Genomic DNA, 19429 nt, shown 5'->3' on the forward strand with positions numbered 1-19429 from the left:
AAGACATAATATTGCATAAAAGGGAATTAGTAAGCACTTCAGACATTTAAGTACCTTTTTGTTTTGTTTTCCTTTTCTTTTCTTGTTATACTTTAGCTAACATATCATGATTTCTACAAGTAGATGTTATATAGGTGAATACATTCATATTCTTACCCATAATTCCATTAACGCACTTTTTATTTCTTACTAAGCACAGTAATCCCATGGTCCAAATGCTTACTGGAGTTGTTAAGAGCTTCTTCATCGACTGCAAAGTATACCAAGTCACTTTGCCTACGCCACCATCACAGCAATTCATTTACAGCAAACAAATGTACTGCTTTCTCTTCAATATGATGAAACAGCCAACAGTGCATAGTAGATCACCCACCGTAAGTAACCTGTTCATATCTGCCTCCATATTGGAAATGGTCATCCTCTGCATAATGATATCAGTCACTCTGCGCTCAAGTAACTGCCACTTCATCCTGGCTGCCTTTGAGGAGTAAACTCTGCTTGTCACGGCTTTCCGCTGATACTTCTTTCTGTGATAAATTCAAGACAAACGTACAGCTAAGCCTAAAGTAGTCCAGTGACGCATTTGAATGTGAAAATGATCAGGCTAGAATGTTCTTCACAGACAATTTAAAAATTTCTTGCAAATTTCTTGCAGCTTTTCATTGCACCAGACAGGTACCTGTACCCAGCTCGGAACTCTACTGCATTCTAATATATTGCATTTGAGAAACACGTATGAAAACCATTGTGGCATCTTGTATGCTGCACCACTGAAATTGAATGCCAACTAAGGCTTCTTCCTTCTTTAACATGGGGATTTGCTTCAAACCACAGTGGAAGATCACCAATAAACCCAATACATCAAACTGTGTTATCCAGTAAGTTTTTCTTTGTACTCAAACACTGGAGTCACTGGACCACCGGGGGCATTTCTCTTGAAGGAAAGATTAACTGGATTTTGACATTTTGTGGTTCCTTAAGGACAAGTCACATTTAATGCCATTTTATATTATTCCACACCATCTTCAACCCACAAAACTCAAACTGCATTTGATAATGGTAAAATGCTCATTTTATGAGCATTACTTGACAGCAGTTTGAAAAATAACAACTGCTGCAGCATGTATCAACACAACATTATCTGCTAGAAAGTCCATGCAACTTTCAGCTCTCTTAAGAAAGTACTAAACTATTTTCATCCTTACCCTGTTCCATTTGTTGCAGTTACAGATAATGCCTGAACTCTTGCAACAGGAATTCTCATCTTCTGCTGCACCACTGTTCTTGAACTATCATGCTCGACTGATGAACTAGAACTTGCTTCCTGTATAGCATGCTCAGGCAGACTCAGCTTTCGACTTACTTTTCCTGCCACTTTATCAGACAGAGGCCTCACCTGCCGACGAAGGGCCGTAACCTGAATCAGAGTGCAAAAACACAATTACTTGTCCCCAAAACTGTGTTCTAAGTTACAGCAATACAATATCATTCTGTTTTCAAAGTTCAATTACTATTTTACCACAATACCTCTTCAGTTTTGCGACGTAAGATAACCTCTTGATTTCTTTTCTGAGCTTCCAGAAGCTTCAGCTGATGCTGTGAAAAAATACAAGTAGAACATGATACTTTTTCCATTATCTGCCACAACGACTGTATTGTTTGAAAATTACCTTTGTACACTAATACAAGTTTGCAAAACTGTTGTCACATGAAGTGGTCAAGTCACAATTGTTACTTGCTCTTTCTAGTGCGGAACAAAAATAAGCGTTTCACTATATCAATTCTCCAACAAAAAGAATACTTGCATGCAAGCAAGGTGGCAGCAACAGTTTTGTGAAGATTCATCAATAAAATAACATTGATATGAATATTCAATAAGCATTCTATTTTCTGTTGCACTTATCTGAAGCTACGAATGGAATTATCCAAGAAGTCAAACCAAATGATGTGCATTTTGACTTGTGAAAATATACAGGTATATGCCTGCCTCAGTGAATGCATACACATGTACATAATGTCAGATGCTTATTTCAAATGAAAGTTCTTTATCTGTCAAGTCACCTCTCGTTTGCGTTGCTCCTTTTTAAGCTGTGCAATCTCTCTATTTCTTCTAGATTCAGTCATTCTAGCTTTTTCCTGCTCTTCTTTCATTTGTTTCATCAAGCGAACCTGTAAAGAAGTCATCACTTAAAAAAGCTGTTTACACTGAAGTGCTGTTCCCTGCCCCCACTATGTAGTTTCTTCTTCAGTCTGCGACCATCTTCCAGTATATTGCATGCTTTTAGCAATTTACCTCCATCTAATGTGTCTTCTTCACTGAATGCTGAACAGCAGCTAATAAGCAGTGTGAGCTTCTCCATGTATGATACAGTAATTACTGTTCATTAAGCCTAAAAGCAATCCCCTTCCCCACCTCCCTCAGGAATAGCCTAGCCTTCGTATCATTACTGTTTTCAGGCTTTAGAGCAGCTGACAGCAAGAACAGAGTTATCTGTTAGATAAACGCACAGAAGATATTAATCAATTTTTTAGTAATCACTCATTGCACAACACTCCAGTATACTGAAATATACCTTGGTTTTCTTCATCTCTGTCACCTCCTGCTGCAGTTTCTTCAGTTGCTTTTCATATTGAGACTGATTTTTAAGCAATCGTGCATGCTCCTTTTGTGCTGTTTGAAGTCTCTGCAGTTCTTTATTCATGGCTTGGAGTTTTTTTTCATATTCTGATTTGATTTTTTTTGCCTTTTCTTCTGAATAGGTCTCTACGGAGCCTAGAGCAAAATGGAATTCTTTATCTGCTTTTGTTCAGGGTATTTTCACTTTGCCAGCCACAACAGATGACTGCTTCCTCTGCGTTTAGCATTATCTGCAGTATCTTCAAAAAACTTAATTTATGTCTAGCTGTCACCTGCACTACTTCGAACTTTTCACCTTGTGTGTTTTCACAGATAAGAGATCAAGTATTAACACTTTCCTTCTGATTTCTTTGTGCTATACAACAAACACCCGAGTACCCAAAGACACCTATATACGCATGCTTGTTCACACATATGTACACAAGATCATAACAACAGTCCCAAGAGCCATCAAGCCTAGTATTCCTTTTCTGGCACTGATCAAAAGGGAAGGTGTAAGGAAGAATAAGGAAATAGCAAAAGCATAGTATATATAAAGTATACACAGAACGTTTTAAAATAAGAAACAAACAAAACACTTCCCCCAGTACTCTCCTGAAGTTCAACTATTTGTGCCTTAGGACTTTCTGAGCCAGATTTAGTTTTTCATCTCAAAACTACTACATGTTCAAAAACATTTAGTCAGTAAAACACCTCTGAAAAGCCACTGATCCTAGTTCTTATTTTTACATGAATCAAAAGAAAGGGGGAAGGGAGAAACAAGAAAGAACTTTTAATTCAGGAACTATCTCAAGGACCATGTTATAATGAGAGCTCCTAGGAAACAGAAATGCTTATTCAACCAAATCAAACACCTGTCGGTAGCAGCACCTTTAAAAAAAGTCTCTTTCAGTTCTGGTAGAAACTAGAATGACTAAAATATGATTCACTTGCATTATGGGTGCAAATCTATTTCTGTTTTCTGCAATTTCCTATCTCATTTGAAAAACGAAGTGAGGGAAGTAACAAACAATTCAACTTGAATATCTTACACAATATCTAGATTTAAATGACCTACCCAAGTTTTGAAGAACCTGATCTCTTTCAAGCTGAGTGTCTCGAATCTTATGTTGCAGCACCATTAGTTTCTCTTCGTATTGCTTTTTCAGTGTCTGCAACCTTCGCTGGCTGTTCTCTAGCTCATCTATCAGTTTCTGCTTAATGGCTATTTCACAGGTGATATTCGCCAGGTCAGCTTGGTAATTTTCTAAAATAAAAAGAATTGAGTCATTAAAAATTCAGACTTCTGTTAAAGCAACAGTGAGGTTCACATAAGTACAGATAACCCCTACAAATGTTAGGGTTGTTTCCTGACAAGTAAATCACGCATTGCGGAATTCAACAAAGTACAACGCAGCAAGCAAAACTCTCTGCAATTCATGATAAAGCCTCCTCCTTAAACACTTGCCATTCTAGAACTCAGAAAAAGCTAGGGAAAGGTATCTCTCATTGAATCACAGTTGCCTATATGTTGTAATTCCTCACATTTAAATCTCAACATCAGCAATCTGTCCTTCCCCATACAAAAGATGCACTGGTGGTGAGACTTCAGTCATACCTAAGGGCTGGAAATTAACTGTCATTCATAAACCCAGCAGATTATAAAAAGAAAATTGGATTGCTAGCAGACTCCAAGGGAAGACTTTCCCTTCTCTAGCTTTCAGAACGACACAGCCAAAATTCTGAGAAGAGAGAAGCCACCTCAGTCATGGAAGTGGAATGGCTAAGGGAATGAGAAAAGTAGTAGGAGAAAATAAAGAAAAAGGACTAACACACATGATAAGGTTAATTTCTTGAGTTCATTAGATCCTTTTTGGCTTAAGATTATGTGCTCTGGAATAAAGAATTCAGTTGAGGATTTCTTTTTTTTTTTTCCAAGGTTCTGCCTAATGGTTTGTGCAACTCCTCAACAAGAAGGAACCAACAAACTTGGTTTGCCCATCTGGCCAGACTCACATGAGAGAATTGCTGGTCATGCCGTCTCTGACTCCACAGCCTCTGAAAATGAGGAAGGCTGATGGACTTCCATCCTGGCAAAATTTAATTCTACCTAATTAGCTGAATGGGGCCTGTCACCTTGGTGATTAGACAGAAAAAGAACACAGTACTTAAATCTTACACTTTAGATATTCTAACTAAGGAAGAAATGGGTTGTCAAACACCTGATGGCCTCTGGTCTATTTTAAAGCCAGTACAGGGGGACACTTGATCAGATGTCTATTACATGTTTTAGCACCAGAACTAAAAAAAGTCACTGAACATGACAAATCCACAGAGAGCTATGGACAGAAGGTTGACAACACGCTACCTTGCCTACCAAAAAACAAGGAAGAACAGACAGTATTTGTAAAATTCTACACAATATTGCACTGACATAACCTTTTTCATCTGAGTCAGAATCCGATTCGTCTGAGCTTTCAACAACTTCCATGTCATCGTCATCGTCATCATCCTCATCATCTTCATCCTCATGATCACTTACTTCCTGAATTTCCTCCTACAAAACGTACAACATAGAAAGAGGCTGAAGCACACCCTCTTTTCCGTCCCCCAACCACATGACTATCACTGTGAAGCCACAGTATTCACCAGACCCATTCCTAAATTCCTTTTTATAACTTCATAAATCTCTAAACAGACAATGAATAAATGAACCAAACACTTCCAAATACTCACTGCTTCCAATTCATTATTCTCTCTCTCTGACGTGCCTTTTTCATCTCTCTTCTCCTGCTCATTATCCGTGTTATCCTCTTTAACACTAGTAGAAGAGGCACAGACACAAAATATTCACAAACTGAAATGGGATGTGCTCCCCATTCCCCAAACCAACAAGTTTTAAATCCAGATAAAGATGAAAATCGAAGTGTAGTTAGACAAAGTACAGGTGTTGGGCATGGGTAAAACACAACTTCCAGTCTCCCGCAGATAATAAAATAATGCTTCATCACTCTTAATCTTAGCTTGCCAAATATTAATGATTAGCACATTAATTTAGGGCATACTGCACAATCAGGACAATCAGAATGAGCATCTTCATACACTACAGCAGTACTTATTTTGCATGGAAGTTGCAATGTACCCAGAATAACTTTTACAAAACAAAGAAAGAACATTGTGTGCAGGTACAACATACATTACAGGCCCTAAACAGAGCCTACGGTGCTTACAATTATCTGAAAATTTATGTATTAGCCTTAAACACTATCCTAATTTATCATACTATAAACTAATCTTTTGATCGGTTACCTACTTTGACATCAAGAGTGTGCTCAAAATAAGCATAGATACCACAAGAAAAAGAGTTAAGAAAAACTGACTTTTTGTAAAAGGACTGTCTCAAAAAGAAACTTTTCCCAACTATTAAGACTACATTTAGCATATTTCCATGCTTTTGTTTTTCTGACTACGGTTCAAAACTTATTTAAAAGTCAAATACCTCTCTATTGTTTCCTCTCTTGGCAACCTGAACTGCAGCGATGGCTTATGCAAATTACAGGAGGGGTTTTTTAAGTGCCTACTTGAGACATCACATGCAAGCATAAAATTTAAAAAAAACCAGAAAAAAACAGTGGTACACTGCAAGTTGTCATGGACCAAATATCAGTCCCTCTAACGCTACATGTCCAAAAACCAAGCCATTCTCAATAGACGTGAAATTGTAGAACAGGGCTAGATGCCACAGGGGCAATAACAAAAAAAATGTGGTTAGGATTGCATAGGATGGACTCAACCTCACCTAACTTCAGCTGCATAAAAGTTTGGCAAGTTACGTGCTGTCAGGGTAACCAGAAATGTACATCTTCTTCCACTGACACCAAAAGAACTCAGACTCGAGGTCTAACTCTTAGACAAATCCAATAGTCAGTGCACTGCCAAGAAATGTCCATAGATTTGAGACACTAATTTGGTGAATGACACCTAAAAGCCACCTTTAAAACTGAGCTCTACTCTGAAGAGTGCCAGGTAAGTGACACAGTGAAACGAAAAATCATGCATGCACAGAAGCGCTACTTTTTAACCTGTTTAGTGCTAACTGATTCCTTCTGCCACAGTCATCACCACTGAAATTAAATCCAGCTACAGCTGATCACGCACAAAGCTTTTGCTTGTACTATCTGAATGCACGAAGCAGCCAGGGAGGCTGGAATTGAAAAGCCTAACCACATTTGTACAGAAAAAGTGCCAAAGGGAGAACACCGAGCCACACAATCTCATTTACACAGATTCTAATCTTACTTAGCCCACAATGTGTTCTTGTTTATGCTGGTAAATAAGCCTAAATGATAACAAGATCTTAGCCGCAATCTTCATGCAAATGGAGGCAAATCCTCAGTTCCCCTTCTGCCCATAAACAGCTCAGAGCTCACCACTACAGAGAATTTGTGTTCTGCCTAAATAAAAGGGAGAGACGGGAGGAAGGACAGCCAACAGCTCTCTAGGAAGAACGGTACTGCTTAAGGTGTGCTACTGATCCATGAATTCACATCATCTGCCTGAATTCAGTGGAGGGTTTGGATCAAAGCAGAGAGCTGAAAAATGAAAGTGCCATTACTTAAATTTTTAATGACAGTGTATTTCTCTTTTTAGAGCCTTCAGCTTAACTGCTCCCTGTGACTGACTACTTTATCTACTGATTTGGCTGAAACTGAACTCAAAGAATGCTCAGGAGTTCAGTCACTCACTTTCAAAAATAAAAGAAGTAGACTTAAATGAGGTGTGAAGGTTTAAGACTTTTCTGATTTTACATGCCAAAATTATTATTGTTGTATACTGCCTGCTATACATCAATTCCATATAAGCTACTGTGTCTTCCTCCTGCCTTTCATTTCATACAGGCCATGCAAGAAAAAAAACAAACCTACTTGATTGTATAGCGATTCCCAGAGGCACCACCTCCCCACAAACGCTTGCTCAACACTGTGCAATCCCAGAGTCAACCTCAGTTCCACAACAGAGCTTTCTTCCAGTTAAAACATTTGTGGAAAGTCAAAACACAGGAAAGAATTTTGACAAGCCAAATAAAATACTTCTGAAGCATCTATGAATCTGCCCAACTTCTTTTCATGTATGACAACCAGTTAATTGAAATGACAGGTAATTAAAAAACCTGGGAAATATTCCAACCTTCTTTCTTCTTGACTGCTTTCCTCAAGTTTCTGCAGCCTTCAAAAGCACGAGGTACAGTATTGGAAGGCCAAGCCAATGAACGACAAACCAGACAGTGAAAAGCAAAAGTGATAAGAAGGTAAAAAAAATGATACATGAGCTTGTGGGTCTTAAAATGAAATTTTAGAAGATACCATCAAGAGACAACAAGTAGTAAAAAGGCAATACATTTTGCACAGTTGGAAAGTAAATAGAAAACAAAGAAGCAGCATTTGTAGGTTAACTAATCTGTCCCCATCAACAACTGTAAACTCAAGTTACCTTACGGAAGAAGTTTTAGATACAGTCAAGATATTTCACTGAGAATTATTTCTAATACAAATTAAAAAAGAAATTCAGTTCTAGAAGAAGCTTTCTCGTTTTGCCATTTAAAACTGGCAGGTGAAATATTGAAAACTGCAAGAAGTACTGCCATTGAACCAAAATTATATATCCTCAGGAATATATCAGGAAAAAAAACAATACACTAGTCTTATACATGCTGATAACATACTGTAGTATAAAATAATGAGAAATTTTTAGTGCTTATTAGCTAAATCATATATTCTAAATAAAATTAATTTTAAAAAATCTTCAAAATGCATTTTATCTTTTGTTTCGTGGTTTTGTGGTTTGTTGTTAAATAAAAAGAAAAAAATTGCAGTTTATTTTTCTGGGATTCAAGAAGTACATGCCAATGATTGCTTGTTATTTTTTTAACAAATTAACCAAAAATGTGCATCAGAAGCAATGAGATGGACAAAGTGTTAGTATACTTTTTTACTTGTACTTTTTCCGCTCAAACAAATGTGGGTGTATCAGTAAAGAAATGTCTGCATGACTTATATAAGTGTAGAGATGGCTTAAATTTCAAGAACTACTGAAATTCCTTATGTTCCAATTATGGGTAATTTTTGAGCAAGAAATTTTGCTGCCTTTTCATCTTATACTACCTGCCATCTTCTTTCAGTATCAGCTAGGAACTAACATGCTTAAACTTATGTAATTTTATCACTAATTTAGTTTAATAAAGGTTAGGAAAGTCAAAAGATAACAGTCAAAAAAGGTTACCAGGTATGTAAGGCTGACTAATGATTGAAAGGGACATGAATATTTTGCTCTGAGGCTTCTGGGGAGCATGTCACACCACAGGACACTCTAATCAAGTATGCCAGCATTTCACTCACCAAAACATTACTGCTGTGTAAACTGTTCCCAATAAACTTTGACAGATGCTTATTAAAGGCTACATATATATAGGAGTACATACCTGCTGCCCATTCAGAATCTGGCTCTTAGATCTTCAGTCTAGCTCACAACAATTTAGATAAGCTGCAGGTATTTAAAATTATGCACCTTTCATCACACTCACCCATAACCAGGAATCAAACAGATCAAGAAAGATAGCAGATGGGGCAGAATGAGTAACTACGCTTAGCAATCCCATTTTAACAGGAAAACACTAATTAGACAACTTTAAACAGTTAAACACCGACCCTAAAAAGAAATAGTACAGTAAAAGCAGCTAAATGCCTGTAGAAGACAGAAGTAGAGCAAAGACCCCCTATCAAACTGCAGGGTAAATCATCCCTTTGCAATACACTAGCATACCCATTGCTAGTTCCTGAAATTTCAGTAGAATAAAAATTCAGTGATATGACATGAACACAGACTTTGCATTTCACTAATTACATAGATGCACTCTGCAGGTAACAAGGTATGACAGGCTATATGCATAATCCTTCAAATTCTAACATTTCTTGGCCTCTAAAGAATTTTTCCCCCAACATATGCACCTCAAATTTACCAATACTTATTACAAAGCAGTCTGCAGATGGACTGAAATTCCAACTTTACAAGCACTTTGAAGAGTATGATCACATTCTGTGGAACACAAGGCCCGCTTTAACGTGGGGCCAGACCATCAAGAGGTCTCTTCCAACCTAATTCTAATTCTATAACACTTGGATAGAAAGCTGATCTCAAAAATAGCTTATGGTAGGTAATTTCTACTCCTGGATCAGACCACATGGCTATCGCATCCACAACATTATTGTCCTGGTGTGAGCAAGTGTGACTAGAAAAAGAAGCTCCTTTTAGAGGAAAAAAAAACCAACCACCAAACAAACAAAACAAAACTAACAAACAAAAACCCCAAAACAAAAAACCCAACTGTGTTTTACTTACTGCTGTATGTGGGGTAAAACTTCAAAACGGTTGGGTTTTGTTTTAAGGGATGGTCTCAAACAATAGGAGATATTACTCAACATACCTAGTAACATTTACCTGTTTTCTGGTCACAGTCCTGTCTGCTACCTAATACTCAGAGTCCTAACTGTTAAGCTGAAGTCTATCTAGTGTGTTTTTGAACATGTACTTGATTTTGAAATGTGTTGAAACATACAAACTGAAAACTCTCTGTTCTGGTATGTACAGTTAAAGAACACATTGAAGTGTTTGGCTGAAGAGAGGCGAGAATATTTGGCTGGTTTCATGTAATACTTCCATCATTCCCTCAGGTTCCTAAAACATGAGGCACAAATCTATCAAAATCCCCATGAAAGTGTAAGTCTCTTGAAAAGTGATATGGAAAGGAAGAATCTGGTTGTTATTAAAATGAGTGTTCCCCACAAGTATCAGATACTTTTGCAGTGAACGGATTCATTGATACAGGACCTCAAATCACAGGTATCACTAACTCAAATCAATTTTATAGAGCTATATTTAAGGCTTGGACCATTTCAGTTCTACTCTAAGCTCAGAGAGGTCTGAAGGGCCATTAATGGAATGAGTAATAGATTATAAGCATGGAAAATTTCAAGGAAAAGAAAAACATTCCTGATGGAATTAGAATCTCTGAGTACACAAAGAGATCCTTGCTGTACTAACCGCTGTCTGAACAGGCATTTATATCAATGTCTATGAGCATTTTAGTAGATAAGAAGTTGGACAGCAAAAACCAGCAAAGCATGATGTTGCGTAGAATTAGAAAACCTCAAATTAAAAACATTCATAAAAACAGAACATAAAGCAAAAGAAGCCATTCCAAGGGCTACCAATGGATTCCCAGCTACACAGAATATCTTTTCTTCAGAAAGCTGTTCAAGTTCTGACAAAGTAGGAGAAAATTTGTTTGTTTTTCAAAAATTTCTGTTGAATTTCAGATGTATTTTAAAAGTGGTGGGATTTTTTTTTGATTAAAATTTATGAAGAGTACCTGGGCTTCTACCATTGTGCATAATTATAGAGAAAACTTCATTACATTCATTCCACAAATACTACACACTTCACTGGAAGAAAAGATTGAAAAGAAAAAATGCCTATGGCTTCAATGAGTAAAAGGGTTTGAGGGAACAGCAATTTAGGATCCAAATCGACACAACAACAAGAAATTAATCTTAAAGTCTCTGTGGTTAAAAAAAAAAAATACACATCTTTACCAATAAAGAGAAAACAGCATTATAATTCATACTTCACCTCTTTTTCTTCTTTCTTTCTTTTTTTTTCAGCTTTTCTAGATCTTTCTTGGCTATATCTAGAATTTCCATTGTCTCTTTCTCTGAAGAAAGCATAGAAGCAGAAAATGCTGATGGTCCACCAAAGTATGCCGATCTTGTTGAAGCTCTTGACAAGTTGCGTCGAAGATTTTCATTCACTGCTTCACTTTCTAATAATTTTGCTCTTAAAAAAAAAATTCAGACCATAAATCACGGGTATTGCTAATGCAGGAGATGTTAACTCTTCAGCATCTGTAACTGCACTTTATTAACATCAGTTTTAAAAGAAACTATAACACAAAACAAGGTGAAGCCTCACAAAACATAAACGTAGATCTCTTGATGAGATCATTTTACACAATACTTACATATGCCACACATATATCACCTAGTCAGAATACATATAAAGGTCTGTATAAATATACATACAGATATAAATCTGCATATACTGTGTGTATATGCACATTACACAAAAACTACAGTATTATGTATTACTAATTTATAACAAGTAATTTGTCATTACTATCACTTATATGTGAGGTTATGAAGCTATAAAGCAATCAAGTTTTGCTGTCCTTTGTGTAATGGTATCGTGTCATCATTGTTATTAGGCAATATCTTACTTCCTTTTTTATTGTCAGCTTCATCTATAACATTCTAATTTTCCATGTCCAGAAAACACTAGATGGTCTTAGAGGCTGAAGGACCACTGTTATAAAGTGATCCCCACACAGGAAAGCAGCTGAAGTACTTACTTGCTAACAGTTTTAATATTTTTTTAAATAAAAATTGTTCAAAAACATATATATATATGCAAATACCTCAGATCTTCAATTTCCTTGATATAATTATGAATCATGTTGCTAATTTCTTCATTTCCTTCTCCTTTGAAAGGCAGAGAAAAGGGGAGAACGAAAGAGAGAAAGATTCAGAATGAGCAATAACAGTATAAATATCTGAATACAACTACTAGACACAAGGTACCAGTAAAGAGAAACAGCCATTCAGGCTACATGTTAGGTCTTATCTGATTTGTTAAATATAGTTCCTCCTTAAGCTGTATTGAGGTTTTGGTTCCTCTGTGTCATATGATCAGGATTATTACAAGTAACTTTTTCATTTGTTTTCCACATTAGCACCTTTTAACAGTGCGTGTACCATAAATCAAAAGTAGCCAGACAAACAGTGCACAAAACGAATGCAGTCATTTTAAGTCAATTGGTTGATTATTCTGTGAGGTGAAAAGCAGGCCAACATTCACCTATCTGTGTCCAGGTCCTCAGCCAAAGCAAAACATTAGGTCTATGTATAGCTACTTATACAAGTAATTCCTATCCAAAGGTATTACTTCACATTCCATGTTGCCTGTAGTCCCAAATGAATGGTTAAATCAGGGTACCAAACTATTTCTGTAAGTCCACAGTAACAGAAGAAAGATTCAGACGGGGACCAATCCTTGCCAAAGCAAGCTTTGTATTACTGTTGCAAAGGCATTGCTTCATTCCAAAAGACCCATAAAGGAAGAACAAACAATTGATTGTTAAGCAGTTTACACACACGCACAACACGGTCACAGCATACCTGCTCTGGCTAGCACTTGGTTGGCCTGGTCACTCATAAGTTGTGTTATTCTGGCTCTCAGTGCATCAACAGTCTCTTGCATTGCTTTAATTCTAACACGCAAGTTGTTGTTTTCTGTTTGCAGCATCGCATTTTCATGAAACATATCATTGATGCTTTCAACGCCTTCTTCATCTATAATCCTTTTACCCTTAAGAAAGTAAATACGTTTTATTACTAGAAAAGGCTGACCCACACATGAAAAGAATTTAAATTGGCAAAGGCAATATACAGATTACTTGAAATTCCAAACAGATACTCCAAGCAATAGATAACCCTTTTCTCATAAAGTTTAAAACAATGGATAATTGGATAGTTGTCACAACAGTGATGTCTGGCCAACACCTTAGCATTTGGGCTGTGTGTAATTCCATCTTAGTCTGAAATACAAGTTCTTGCAGAGGTTATGAAACTGGAAGATAATTCTTTATCAAATCAGAATACTATCTGAGCGATAATAAAGGAAGATGACTCTGCCTGGCAGCCACATTTATTGCGGAAGTTGGTGTGTCAAAACCTACAAGAAAGGGTTCTTTTGGTATCCAAACAACAAGCAGAAACTGAAGGAAAATATCGGTCCACTGTTAAACAGGAAATTTGAATTAGTCGCCAATAATGCTAAAAAAGGCAGAGGTTCTCAATACTTTCTTCATCTGTCTTCATGAGCACTGTTGGGCCCCAGGCCTTGGGAATAAAAACCCAGGTTGATGCAAACACAGAGCCAACCATCAGTGAAGGAAGTGTTGGTATGTGAACTACTACAGGAGCTTGACCCTTACAGATTGATGGCAATATCAACCCAAAGGTGTTGAGAGCTGGCTGATATAGTTGCAAGGCCGCTCTCCGTAATCTTCCAGAAGTCATGGAGATCAGGGGACATCCCAGAAGACTGGAAGAAGGCTAATGTCACTCCTATCTACAAGAAGGGCTTTAAGGAGATGCAGGAAACTATAGGCCCATGGGTCTTACCTCAGTACCTGGGAAAGCTACAGAACAAACCCTCCTGGAGACTATCACAAGTCAAATGAAGCACATGACTGGGAAAAGCCAGCACACATCCACCAAGGCCAAATCTGATTGCCTTCTATGATAAAGTAACCTGCCCAACTGATGTGGGGCAAACGGTGGACATTTATCATAGATTTCCCAAAGGCTTTTGAGACAGTTTCCCACAGCTTCCTCCTAGAGAAAGTGATGTGTTACAGTCTAGACTAGTGGTCTGTGTGGTGCCATCTTGCCTAAACTGTGTTTTTGCCAAGAAAGGTTGGACCAGATGATCCAACGTCCCTTCCAACCTGGTATTCTACGATTCTATGATTTCAGGAAGAAGAAGGCACTGTGTAGGATGAGTATTCAGCTTATAAAATTTGAAATGTATTTTTTTAAAACAAATTGTTTTAGCTGTCTGGTAGGTTTTTTTAAAGCAATACACAATAACTGTCCACATTTATATGTCAATCTAAATTGTGGTCATTTTTGCTTTGGAAGTGACTATTTCTCATTGCTGAGCATGACAAGGTCAGTTTTTGCCTTTCAAAAAGCAAACAATATGCAGCATCTGTTGATATCATTTGCATTCACTGATGTATCTTTTCTCTGGGGATGCAATCCAAGTTATCTGAGAACACTTTGTAATCACTGGAATTAGAAGCGTTGTTTAAGTTAGAGTTGCTACTCAAATGTTCTTAGTTTATGAAGTGGAAGTAGCAAACAGAAAAATAAGCTGCAGAGCTATAAGCATTTTAAAGCAGAAGTTGTTCTAAGAGGACAAACTTACTGTTTTGTATTCCATGAGTTCCATCTGCAGCCGTGTAATCTCACTGCGCAAAGCATTTATTTGTTGACTAGCCCTATCCTGATTAACCATCACCTTGTTCTTGATGTTTCGCGCCCGATTGGCATACTTTAGCGTGTTCAAGGTTTCCATGAAGTCTCTATCTGAAGGGCTCACACATGCTATCATGAGTGTTTGACTGCAAGTTACAAACACAGGTCAGCATTACACATCAAGAACAAAAAGAACAGAGAAGCAAACAAGTCTTCAGGCAGAAACTGAAACAAGAATAATGACTTCATAACATTTGTGAAAGTATTCCTCTACCTAACTCACAGTAGAAGACTGTCAACCACAAAGTTCAGTACTGTTATATCTTGTATCACCCTAGCACAGCAAAGGAGAAGCAAGATCATTAATTGTTCGACATGTAAATTTATAAAAAGTAATTAATTGGTGTTCCTAGAAATGTTTTTCAAGTTACATTCAGTTTGCTTAATTGTACACAGACCGAAATTTAAGTCCTTAAGATCAACGTAAAGTCCTAGACAGTGATTTAGATCACACAGTAGTCAGGACTGCCTACTCTCATTAATTAATAAGGTTCCTACGCACTTAATCTGAAAATTGCCTGAATGATCATCTTCGCTGTCCATGCATGCACACAACTGCCTAAGGTACCTACTGTCTACTTCCAGTTCTACTGAGATCCAGACTGTCTGCATTCTCCACTGCAAATTATCTCCCGTTCTCCAATGGGAATCCAAAAGCTAATACTTGCCCTTAGTACATCTGGCTATAACTATTTATTCCATGTTTGATATCACCACCACTTAGAGAACTTCCACAAAAAGTAGACAGGACCTGAGCTTTAGGTCCAAGAGAGCTATGGAACAACCACCTCTTTTTGGGTTCCTACAACACTCTTTAGCCACCCCATCATGGGATATATAGGGTGAGAACATGTTCCATGCTCCAAATGAAAGCACAGATCAGCAAGAACCAGTGGGATGAAAGCAGAAACAGGCAAGAAATTCTTCATTCCAACCAAGTGATTTCATGATGCAACAGACAGATGAAGAAAATGGAGTCCCTTCCCTCACTCCCTGGAGCACACTCTCACATCAGATGAGAGCAGCCTAGAAGGGTCAAAACCAAAGTTCCAGCTGTAGATCATACTCTGAAGGTGTCTACATGGCCTAAATTCTCAACAGCTAGGGGAAAATACCTACATTTGATGATCTGGAGCACCTCTGGTATGAGGACAGGCTGAGACAGTTAGGGTTGCTCAGCCTGGAGAAAGCTCTGGGGAGACCACAGAGTGGCCTTCCAGTACCTGAAGGGGCTACAGAAAAGCTGGGGAGGGACTGTTTACAAGGGCTTGTAGTGATAGGATGAGAGGGAATGGCTTCAAATTGGAAGGGGGAAGATTTAGATTAGGCATTAGGAGGAAATTCTTCACAATGAGGGTGAGGCATTGGAACAAGTTATCCAGGGAACTTGTGGATGCCCCATTCCTGGAGGTGTTCAAGACCAGGCTAGATGGGGCCTTGAGTAGCCTGGTCTAGTGCGAAGTGTCCCTGCCCATGGCAGGGGGCTTGGAACTAGATGATCTTTAAGGTCCCTTCAAACCCAAATCATTCTATGATTCTATGACCAAGTCCTCCCCACCAGGCTTTAGAGGAATTTCCTTCCCTGTTGTATGTGAAAGATTAGGTGGTTACGTTAGAAAGAGTGCACTGTCTCCCGGTTAATGGAGCAGACCAGATTCTCATTTTTACCTTCCACAATCTTGGACTGAGACAAACAAATTAACCTCTGCAACCCTTTGTGACGTACACAGTTACCTTTATCATACGCACTGGGAAACTAAACTGGAAAAAGTAACTAGCTTGAGGACACAGGAATTTTCAGTTTCAGCAATTGTTCCTCAGACCTCCTGCATACCTTCGTGTTAGTTCCCCAACTGTTTAGTCCTCAAGATCAGAACATGCAAGATTAAGGACAAATATTTTTATCCTGACATCAGGACTACTTGTGATTTCAATTCAGAACGTGATTACTTTTTGAAAACTCAGATGACTGGTTCTGCTAGGTGTCCGTCTTGAAAACTGAACAACTATCCTCCTTCCTATCCAAACTGTATAATAAACTATATTTTAAAGTAATTGTTCTACTCTCTTTATTTTATTGCTTCTTTAACATACCCTCCCAAGTTAGAAATTATTTCCCATACTATATGTTATAAAAACAAACCCTTTCCAGAAACACCAATAGTCCACATCCTTACTGTAATAATTCAAGAAACATTAATACTTAAATACTGCTTCAAAACTGTTGTAGCATTATATTTAATAAGGCTATGGAACAGGCTAACAAAAATCTGATAATCTTATTTCTCAGAAGAAAAACAGCATATTTATTAAAATTTAGCTTCCCCTCACTTTTTGGTTATCAAAGGGCAGATAAGAAAATATTCACATGTCATTAATATGTATAACTCTTCCTTAACAGCAAGCTGCTAATTTGGCATGACTTAGCATGTACATCAAAAATAAAAATGGGTGGTCGTAGCAGGACTATCCACAAATTTAACATCAGTCAGAAACAGACAGAATATATCTGAATATCTGTGTAAATGCTCTGGGACAGCATTTGCTTAGAGTGCAGCATACAGCTAATTGCGATCTCTCATAAAGAACAGGAGGGGGAGCAGCAGAGCTATAATATAGGGAAATTGCAGCATCAAAACAATATTTCAAAAAAAGTACAATTTCAGAAGTGGTTTGAAAAAAATCTCATTAGTTAGGGTATTTGATATAAAATTTAGTCATGAAATGCCATTTTTATTTATTTCCAGAAAGAGCTTAAAAGAGCTATGCTTTCGATTTCTGCTGATTGTTCCGTAATTCTTGAGTTTCTTACTCCCCTAGGCTAGTATTTTCAGAAGTGCTTTTTACATGTTTTGACTGGCTCTTGGCTTTTCCTCACACTGTAGTGCTGCAGGGTGTTGAGCACTCAAGTTCTTCCTCTGAAGAGCAGAGCAACAGTGTAAGGATTCTTTTCTACTTCTCCCTATTCCTTTGTGAAATGCCCAGAAAACTTCCTGCCCTCCTAAAATCAGCAGTCAGATATGTTGGATTAAACAGAGGAATAAGAGTTCTATATTGCTAAAACATATTCATCTACACTCCCTTCTGTATTTGTACGTGTTAATGCTATATATTTGCTTAGACAGTTTTCAGAGGTCAAGGCATAAAGAACAGGTTCGTACAAGCAATTCTGGTGAGATAGTAGCTCCTTTTCATTAGGTTCTAATCCAACACTGGGTAACTGGACATACGCATCCTGTTCTGTAATTAATAAGGCTACAACACAGTAACAAAATTTATCATTTATGCTGTCTACAATCTCAAGGTGTCTTAAGGGAAAAGATTTGTCCTGGAAATAGTAACTTCTAAGTAACCCAAAGCCTCCTGAGTAGTAAAGCTACAATGGCACTGAAAATAACAATGTTAAAATCCTCTTCAATATCTCTTCCTTGCATTGCCAGTGTTTTGCTTCATGACATTAATTTATCTTTGGAACCTTCCTCTAACAAAGAAGGTGGTTACTTCTATCAGTGTTTAATGTTCATTTTACTTTCTGAAGATTATGCACTCATTCACAGTGAAATACATAAAATGTTCCAGTTTTCATACCTGTTTCCCCCAAGAGAGTCCTGGAGTAGCCTTGTAAGCTTTGAATCTCTGTATGGTACATGAGTTGCCTTCTTACTTTTATCTCCCAGTGCACTTATTACATTGCCAAGTGCCAACTATAAAACACCAAGTCATGTAATGTACAAGTTAGAATAAATTCCTGAGCAGCTTTAATTTAAAAACAGCTATAAACCAAGGTCTGCATATTGTGAAAAAGTGAATATACATGAATGCCCACATAAAAAAAAAAAAATTGAAGTTTTTTTACATTTTACAGAAGACATCTATTTTCACTATAAATTTTTGTGCTATCAACAGCGAATCATATTATTTGCAGCCTGGTATGTGCAAGTGCCAATAACCATCTGTGTGCACAATGTACTGATATCTTATGTCATCCAGAAACTAAAGTTAGAACTTGCTTCACGTAATAAACACCTACTTTTGATGATTATTTAAGTTGATCTTTACTTTTAGCAGTAGCTATATTCTTTTCAAAATTAATGTTATCAGCCTGCTTTATGCTAGATACAGAATAAAATACAAGTAATTCATATGAAAAACACACCTCAAAATTTACTACCTCTACAGATATGAAATAAGGAATGTCTGATGAAGATATAAGCATTTAAGGTTTGAAATTATCTAGGCCATGGCTATCCTATTTCATTGCTAAAAGAGTAATTCATGTTTATAAACAACCTAACATTTGGCTGTAGAATTACATTTAATGTGCAACTGCATGTACTTCAATCTTTTGCCAAATTAAAGAATGTTCCTCTAGATGGCAGCCTGTACAGCCAGTTCTTAAGTCTCGAAAATAGATTCACTACATCCAGCAGCTGAAGAACTGCATATATGTCACATACTGTGACAGCTCTGAAGTATTCAAATCACTTTTAATCTGTTTCCCAAAGTTAAGGGCTGGAATTCACTGTAAATGAAATTTCTGTGATCATATAAAATTATCACTTTCATCATGCCTATTTTCACCTTCATGTGTTCTGTGTCT

General features: G+C 37.3%; 1 protein-coding gene across 7 annotated transcripts in view; it reads right to left on the reverse strand.

The window, feature by feature from the left end:
• Positions 1–19429, reverse strand: part of KIF21A (kinesin family member 21A) — an 88573-nt gene that overhangs the window by 31829 nt on the left and 37315 nt on the right. For 5 of the 7 annotated variants that reach the window (XM_054066427.1, XM_054066383.1, XM_054066420.1 and 2 more), the window contains exons 7-20: positions 18418–18533; positions 14720–14915; positions 12904–13093; positions 12144–12207; positions 11303–11506; positions 7805–7843; positions 5354–5438; positions 5057–5174; positions 3696–3884; positions 2574–2773; positions 2062–2169; positions 1528–1596; positions 1206–1417; positions 374–527 (exon numbers count right to left, since the gene is read on the reverse strand). In XM_054066427.1, the coding sequence (XP_053922402.1) occupies positions 374–527; positions 1206–1417; positions 1528–1596; positions 2062–2169; positions 2574–2773; positions 3696–3884; positions 5057–5174; positions 5354–5438; positions 7805–7843; positions 11303–11506; positions 12144–12207; positions 12904–13093; positions 14720–14915; positions 18418–18533 (1944 nt within the window). The remainder of the gene's footprint in view (positions 1–373; positions 528–1205; positions 1418–1527; positions 1597–2061; positions 2170–2573; positions 2774–3695; positions 3885–5056; positions 5175–5353; positions 5439–7804; positions 7844–11302; positions 11507–12143; positions 12208–12903; positions 13094–14719; positions 14916–18417; positions 18534–19429) is intronic. The other 2 variants (XM_054066404.1, XM_054066394.1) reach the window with 1 other exon arrangement.

The sequence above is a fragment of the Cuculus canorus genome, chromosome 1 (genome assembly GCF_017976375.1).
Source record: "Cuculus canorus isolate bCucCan1 chromosome 1, bCucCan1.pri, whole genome shotgun sequence".
In the NCBI taxonomy this organism is placed as follows: Eukaryota; Metazoa; Chordata; class Aves; order Cuculiformes; family Cuculidae; genus Cuculus; species Cuculus canorus.